This window comes from Lithobates pipiens, unplaced genomic scaffold (genome assembly GCF_037356315.1).
Source record: "Lithobates pipiens isolate NorthernLeopardFrog02 unplaced genomic scaffold, aLitPip1_a1.2 Scaffold_18, whole genome shotgun sequence".
Classification (NCBI taxonomy): domain Eukaryota; kingdom Metazoa; phylum Chordata; class Amphibia; order Anura; family Ranidae; genus Lithobates; species Lithobates pipiens.
Window position 1 is genome coordinate 565478149 of NW_027507758.1, and position 8325 is coordinate 565486473.

Below are 8325 nucleotides of genomic sequence, written 5' to 3' on the forward strand. Positions count from 1 at the left end.
TAGTAATGTGATAGGTTGTATAAATGTAAAATGTCCATCCACAAATGGCAGCCTCCACAAGGGGATTAGAAGCAAAATTCAGCAGGAGCTACAGAGTATAAAAGAGAAGAGAGGCGCCTCTAAGTGTAGAAATATGTTGCTAAATGTTGTACCTTCATTAAATGTAACCATATTGCTACACTTGGAGGCGCCTCTCTTCTCTTTTATACTTAGTTGTGACATGACACTACTCTTATATCAAGAGATTGCTTGTACATCAAGTCAAAATGTATTAAAAAATGTTGCTTGTCTTGCGAAATGCTCTCAAACCAAGTTACTCTCAAACCAAGGTTTTACTGTATTGTGGTAGGGAGCACGAGAAAATAATCCTACTATATGGCCTACTTCTAGTTCTTTTTTCATTTTTCAGCTACTACTGCCTCATACTGTTCAATCGATGTTTGATTGTCTGACATGAGCTGTTCATCAGAGGAGTAAAAGGGATCCAGAAATCTATCTTAAAGCCTTCCCATATATTATTAGCTTCCTGTTTAAGAGGATACTGGTCTATCCATGGTTCATACTTAACACGTTCACTGTTGTCCTCTGATTTAGATATTTCACTTTTTGAAGTCAATTCTGGCAAGGATTGTTTACTGAATGGCACTGAATCAGCAGATGGAATATTCTTGTTTAAATCTACAGGATGTGTACCATCAGCAAAGGCTTTCATTAAAAATAATAATAAGCCAAAGAGCTTCAATCCTTTCTACCAACTGCCTGAAATAGGTTTTAATGGCTGCTCAATGTCAACCCTGACAGGCAGCTCTATCTTCTTGTGCTGGAGCCAGGAATCCAAAGATGCCATGTGCCCAAACCATAGCCTTGCTTATTTAAAGTATAACTAAAGGGTTATTTATTTATTTTTAGTTTTGGATAAGGTCGGGAGGGATCGCAACTCTTGATGGATTTTTATTACTATCTGTGCTCTCATTAGGGATATTCATCCTCTGTAAAGTACAGGAAAATCCTTAATTTTTCAGTGACGCTAGAACAGGAGTAGAGGGAAAATCTTCCAATGAGAACACTAGTTCTGGTTACCCTATTTTGACTTACTGAACAGATATAACAAAAACGCTTTCAGTGATATTGTTACCAGACCAAATAAGAGATGCCCATTGTTAGGGTTTAAATACACTTTTATTATTGATTATTTAAAAATCACCTATCATAACCCAAAAAATTACACTACATTTTTCCTTTTCAGTTTCTCTTTGACTTCAGTATTATTGAGACTATAAATAATGGGGTTTAACATTGGACAAACAATATTATAGAATATAGAGATGTATTTCCCTCGTTTTGTTGAGTATGGTGAAGTGGCCCCAAAGTTTAGGATCATTGCTGAGCCATAGAATAAAGCCACCACAGTAACATGGGAGGTACATGTAGAAAAAGCCTTGGACCGGCGCCCTGAATGTATCTTTAATACTGAAGACACAATACAAATATATGTCCCAAGGATGAAGACAAAGGGCAGAAGAATGCTGATAAAACAAATGACAAGAATCATAATCTCACTTGAGTAAACATGATAACACGTCAGTTTGATGATGGCTAGAATTTCACACATAAAATGGTTGATCTGGTTTGGATTACACAGAGGAACGGGGGATACAAGAGGTGGAAGAACAAACATCACAAAGCTAGTTATCCACAGGAAGGCTGTAAGCCGATAGCAAACACTCCACCTCATCAGAATGGCATAATGAAGAGGTCGGCAGATAGCAATGTATCGGTCATAAGCCATGATGGCAAGAAGAATAAACTCTGTGCCTGCCATGAGAAGGATAATGTAAAATTGGATGGCACAAGCACTAAGGGAGATTGATCTTTCAACAGATAATAAGTCACACAACAATCGTGGTACAATTGATGATGAATTGCACAAGTCTACAAAGGATAAAATGCAGAGAAAATAATACATTGGGGTATGCAGCTGGTGACTGATGACAATAATGAATATAATAAGTACATTTCCTATAAAAGTTATTAAGTAGATGATAAAAAATAGAGCAAAAAGTGCAATGTTCACCCTTCGATCTGTGGAAAATCCCAAAAGAATAACCTCTTGCAGAAGTGTGTTGTTTTGTTGCATGGCGGACAAGTTATGGCAATCTATAAAGTGGTATTATCATTTAAAAAGTAAATCATATAATGCTTTAATATTTATTATTTATTAACTTGGTCATGAGGTCCTTGTAAGGGGCAAGTAGCTTTTTTTTTCTCAGAAGTCAAAACTTAAATCTTCTTAATGCAATTTTCATATACAGTATACTGTATAGTGGTGTCCTAAACTTTTATATATTGGAAAAAGCAAAGACATATTAAAACATTTTCAATTTGACCAACATTTTTTACAAGTTTATTTCTTTCTGTTCACTTTTATCATATTTTTTGTTACTTTTTTGTTGTATTAACACACCTGATAAAAAAATATAATAGTAGGCATACCAAAAGCATGAGGTCTAATAATATTATGTTCTTCGGCTCAGATGTCATTTAACCATTGGGTCCGAAATGCCACTGTAAAATGGTACATGGATGGCAGCTATGTGTCCCAGTGCATTTTTTTAAAATGGCATCAGGAATGAGAATAAACTTAGTAGCTGAAACCACCAACTCCAGGGCTTCTAGTGTTGCTGCACAATGCTCTGTTGCAGATCAATGTAAACATAATGCTTCCACATTGTTTCTATGTTGGAAGTGAAGTGATATTAGATGTGATGTCATGGCATTACATGTCATGGGGTAGCTGTTACAGGTTTGTCCAGCATATCCCTGCAGGAGGAGATTATAGTAATCTATTACAGCCAGCAATAGGTCACATAAGGGATTTGTTTCTGAATCAGGTCTTCACTAACCAAATCCAGACCACCCATGAATAAAAAAAAAGGAGGTAATGTTTTGAATTATTTGTGATCATTGTCCTTCAAATCTGTTGGAAATAAGTGGCAGATTTTTCCACCTAACAAAAGTGGCCTACAATTGTCATTATAGGTAGTGTTAATTTTGGCACCAAATTTCGATTTAGTTTTAGTTTTAGTTTTAGGACTGAAATGGCATTTTAGTTTTGGTCCCATTTTAGTCTTCTGCAGATGTTTTAGTTTTAGTCATAGTCTTTGACTAAAATGCCATTTTTAGTTTTAGTCTCATTTTACTCATCATATTTCAGTCAACTAAAATCTCCAGTATATTTTAGGCAAAAAAAATATCATTTTAGTCTAACTAAAATCTAATGTGTTTAGTTAAATTGTAATGCATCTTCTTTAGAATTTTCAAACTCATTATATATACTCCTGGAGTAAAAAAAATTAATATCATGTTATTATTTATGGTATTAAGGTTTGATAACACTCACAGATACAGATTTAGCTGCTCTGGGTGGTCTGAGGACACCTGTAATGCTGCACAGTGCTCTGGGTGGTGGTCTAAGGAGGCCTGTAAAGCTTTATAGTGGTCTGGATGGTGGTCTGAGGAGACCTGTAAAGCTGCAGAATGCTCTGGACTGTGGTCTGAGGAGACCTGTAATGCTGCAGAGTGCTGGACATTGGTCTAAGGAGGCCTGCAATGCTCCATAGTGCTCTGGAGAATGGTCTGAGGAGGCATGTAATGCTGCACAGTGATGGATGGTGGTCTCAGGTTTGAGGGATAGCTTGTAATGCACAGTGCCTTGGATGCCACAGGCCAGAGGAGGCCTGTAATGCACAGTTACACAGTGTGCTCTGGACGGACAGTGGTCTGAGGGGAGGTCTCAGGTCTGCTGTAATTGTAATGTACCACAACTGTTATTACTGTACACTCACAGTCTGCTCTGCTCTGGGTGCCTGGCCTGTAATGCACAGTGTTGCTTTAACTCTCAGGTCTCTGGCAGTCATCTTGTCATGGTGCACTTGCTTGCTGGGTGCGGAATACTGAAGCAGATGGAGCTACATGAAAACTCACATTTTCATCCCGTTTTCATTTGTTAATGAAAACGGATCAAATTTTTGTTATAGTTTTCGTCAGTGGAGAAAATGTGCTGTACTTTTCATTTTGTTTTTGTCACTGTAAAAATGCCGCTGACAACATTTTTGACGAAAATTTTTTGTTAATGAAATTAACACTGATTGTAGAAAAAAGAGTTAAAAGAGCAATTTCTCTGCTATTTGGATTCATATGAATCAAATCAAAGTGATTAGCGAATAGCCATCAAAGTTTAAACATCAATAGGAATGTCAGCCTAGATCAGAAATCCACTAAGCATGATTACTGATCAAGGGTTTCTACCTGATATCCCAGTTGGTTTGAATGTCCTCTGTTGGGAGTACTGGGTCAGTTTCCAGCTCTTTTTTTCTGATACTTGGAGGGTAATTGTGAAGCTAGACTGCTAAATGCAAAGAGGGAAGGCTATTCTCCTTTTATCAACGGAATTCATTTGAATGGACTTTTGGAGATGATGGATATATGTTAACAAAGTAATGTAATATAATATCTAATAGGGGAAAATCATATAGGGAAAACATGTTTTTTGGACAGTAGTTCTCTACATAGTAAAACTTATTTTCTTGATTTTCTTAACATTTATGTCAATAAAATAAAATTGTACTAATTATTATGTTTGCCACTAAAAATCTCAATATTTATTTAAAATGTTGGGCATAATTCACAATGTCCTCTGGAGCATGGTAATATAATTTCATCTTGCTGCTTAGGCAAAACTTGCTTAATTTTTCTTTATTCAAAGGAAGATTTGGGGTGTATTTAAAGTCATTTTGTTTATTTAACCTCCCTGGCAGTATGATTATTTCAGATTTTATATTGTAGTCCAGTAATTCTTAGGAATAACTCACTTAAATCTGTCCAAACCAGAGTCTAGTAGACATCCCGGGTATGATAAAGTTTGAAAAATTAAATCATAAATTATAATATAATAAATAATTATACCAAATAATAATATAACAATAATCAAAATTAAGTGGACAAAACAGTTGAGATTCAACTGCTCAAATTCCGCGCCATGTGAACAAAAACAAATAAAAACATACACAAAGAGCAGCTCCCTAGAAAAGTGAAAAAAACAACGGTAATTAAGGGCGCTCTGTAAAATATTTTTTCTAAACCACCAATTTGTAAAATATTTTCCAAACCACTACATAACAATGGCTGTGGCAAAAATACTTCAAACAATATAGTAATCCCCAGGGTAAAGATATGCGCATATATAATGACAATAATTTCACTGGAGAAATAGTGAACATCAGTGAACAACCAAACATAATAATAATAATTGGCAATGTAAAGTCCCAATGAAGTGTCTCTACAGAGAATGCATTCTGCCGAATTCTACCAATCCGGAATGTGGAAAACAGATAATAATCCTGATATAGCAACAAGTCGGGAAAAAGGCTTGCGACTCCCTCCACCATACACGTAGAACTACACCAGTAGTGAAGATACAAGTCCAAACTGCTTACCAGATCCGTTTGACCACTTTAATTAAAAAGTAAGTCAAACAACGCTTGCACAGGATAATGCCTGCTCATATGGATACTGATGCAAATGATAGTAGATGGTATGTCTCTCTTCACAGACTCAAGCACAAACTCAAAACAGACAGCCAAAAGGCTCCTTACATGGCTATGTGCCTGACCTGGCACTGGGACTGCTCGCTCTGACCAGAAGAATCACTCTCCGACCCACGGGAAAAGGTCCTTCCGCATTCGATATTGGCATGCGTTCCAGGCTTACAGACCGTCGAACCAGAGAGGCCGGAAATGGCGTCGAATAGCGTGACCAAGTACCGCTCCGACGTACGTTTCATTGTTAACATCTTCAGGAATCAAAATTATTCAATAATGTAATCAAATCAAAAACACTGAAATTTGCACAGTTGCAGAATCGTCACTGTCATTACTTTTCAGTATTTGAAGACGGATCTCCCCACAAATCTCTATCGTTCAATTTTGCGAGTGATTCTAATTTCTTATCGCTGTTTTCCAGCTGGTCTAAAGTCACTTTTAATGTAAAGGGACAGTTTTGGTTGTTATGGACAATCTCCAGTTTCCTGGAATAAAGAACAGTTTTTATGATCTAAATCTACATGCACGACACTGGGCAGACCACTAGGGACAAAGGGGATGTGAAATAATGACATACAGCAATGTAATCTGTAAGATTACATTATACTGTATGTATACTGTGTGTTTTACTTTTTGAATTTGGTGCCGTTCTCCGCCCCCGTGCATGGAAATGCTCTCAGGGAACAGAGCCCGGCGATCTGATACATCGAGCAGAGGGCGGCTCGCTCGTACAACGGGGGGACATCGATGGATCCAGGGGACAAGGTAAGTAACATCTTCCTGGATTCAGTGATGCGATCCTGAGTCTGGCTCGGGGTTACCACTAATGGTACAAAATTTTCACCCCGAGCCAGACTCGGAAATGCCGCCAGGGGGGTTAATTAAAAGGCACATTCATAAAGCATGAAATATGACATTTGGCAAACATTCACTACAGGTGGATCCTTCTGGTGCTTGTAGTAACATTGATTGATTCAACATCAGTTAATGTTTGTTGAAAGGCTCATGGTACTTGAAATGAGCTTGTGTAACCCTCAGGAACCATTAGGCCTGGTTCATAGCTATGCATTTTTTAGTAAAACAAAACAATATAAAGTTGGCGCACAAATGAATGGTCTCTTTAAGAGCGTTTGACTATCTCGTGGGATGTTTGTTTATTTAAATAAATGTCCTGTAGATGGTCTCAATGTGCGGCTGTTAACCCATTATGGACTTGGCAAAAAATGGATGCAGCAGAAAAAACGATCAAAAACAGCGCATCAAAGGGACTAGTAGATTGACGTGAAAAAGACTTTAAAATGTCATTTATTAAATGTAAAAAATGAACACAGACATCTGATCCCTGCAGGATCTCAAACACATAAAAAACACCAATCATAAAACGGACAGATGTTTGATAATGAAAAGCTCCTCAGATCTTTCAATTATAACTTTGGAAAGGTCAAAACCAAAGACCAATGTGCACAGCTTTCGAATGCCTAATGAATGCAATCAATCATCTGAAAGAACCCAAAAAGTCAGTGTAAACGAATGGAACAACGTTCCTAGGGACACTTACTTCATAGGTGTTCAATGGGCTGCAGAGCTGATGAGTCCAGTCTGATGACCGAGGGGGAGGTGTTTATTTCAGCTCCATCTGAAGCGTTCGGCTTGGAGGCAGAGGTGTAATGCTGCACGCTAGGTGGTAAGGATCAAGCTTAGTCACCAGATGATATCAGCTGTACACATAGGCAGCTTGGAGAACGCTGCACTGCTTGCAGTGCCGCTTGTCCGAGCGGCTGTGGATCACATGAGAGGCTTGTCACGTGGAAGGCTGTGAAGGGGAAGGTTGCTATGCCGACTCTCCTGCTTACATGTTTCGCGCTCCTGCGCTACATGTTTCGCGCTCCTGCGCTTTGTCAAAGCTTTGACAAAGCGCAGGAGCGCGAAACATGTAAGCAGGAGAGTCGGCATAGCAACCTTCCCCTTCACAGCCTTCCACGTGACAAGCCTCTCATGTGATCCACAGCCGCTCGGACAAGCGGCACTGCAAGCAGTGCAGCGTTCTCCAAGCTGCCTATGTGTACAGCTGATATCATCTGGTGACTAAGCTTGATCCTTACCACCTAGCGTGCAGCATTACACCTCTGCCTCCAAGCCGAACGCTTCAGATGGAGCTGAAATAAACACCTCCCCCTCGGTCATCAGACTGGACTCATCAGCTCTGCAGCCCATTGAACACCTATGAAGTGAGTGTCCCTAGGAACGTTGTTCCATTCGTTTACACTGACTTTTTGGGTTCTTTCAGATGATTGATTGCATTCATTAGGCATTCGAAAGCTGTGCACATTGGTCTTTGGTTTTGACCTTTCCAAAGTTATAATTGAGAGATCTGAGGAGCTTTTCATTATCAAACATCTGTCCGTTTTATGATTGGTGTTTTTTATGTGTTTGAGATCCTGCAGGGATCAGATGTCTGTGTTCATTTTTTACATTTAATAAATGACATTTTAAAGTCTTTTTCACATCAATCTACTAGTCCCTTTGATGCGCTGTTTTTGATCGTTTTTTATGCATTTTTTAGTGCATTTTCAGTTTTCCAGAAACACACCACAGTCCATTTAACATACATTTCTATGGATGTAGTTCACATATGTGTATTTTATGGAAAGGGCCAGGGACTTTTTTCTGGTTTTTGGTTCCTTATACTTCAATGGATCAAAAGCGTGTATTGAAAAACGCAAAA

General features: G+C 38.4%; 1 protein-coding gene across 1 annotated transcript; it reads right to left on the minus strand.

Moving 5' to 3' along the window:
* Positions 1 to 1222: 1222 nt before the first annotated feature.
* On the minus strand, positions 1223 to 2137 carry LOC143986773 (olfactory receptor 2B6-like). The gene has a single exon (XM_077485179.1). The coding sequence runs from the start codon at positions 2135 to 2137 to the stop codon at positions 1223 to 1225; it is 915 nt and encodes a 304-aa protein (XP_077341305.1).
* Between the last annotated feature and the right edge of the window lie 6188 nt (positions 2138 to 8325).

Bases quoted from the DNA above. Each gene is read 5' to 3' on its own strand.
- LOC143986773 (XM_077485179.1), bottom strand. From the start codon at position 2,137: ATGCAACAAAACAACACACTTCTGCAAGAGGTTATTCTTTTGGGATTT.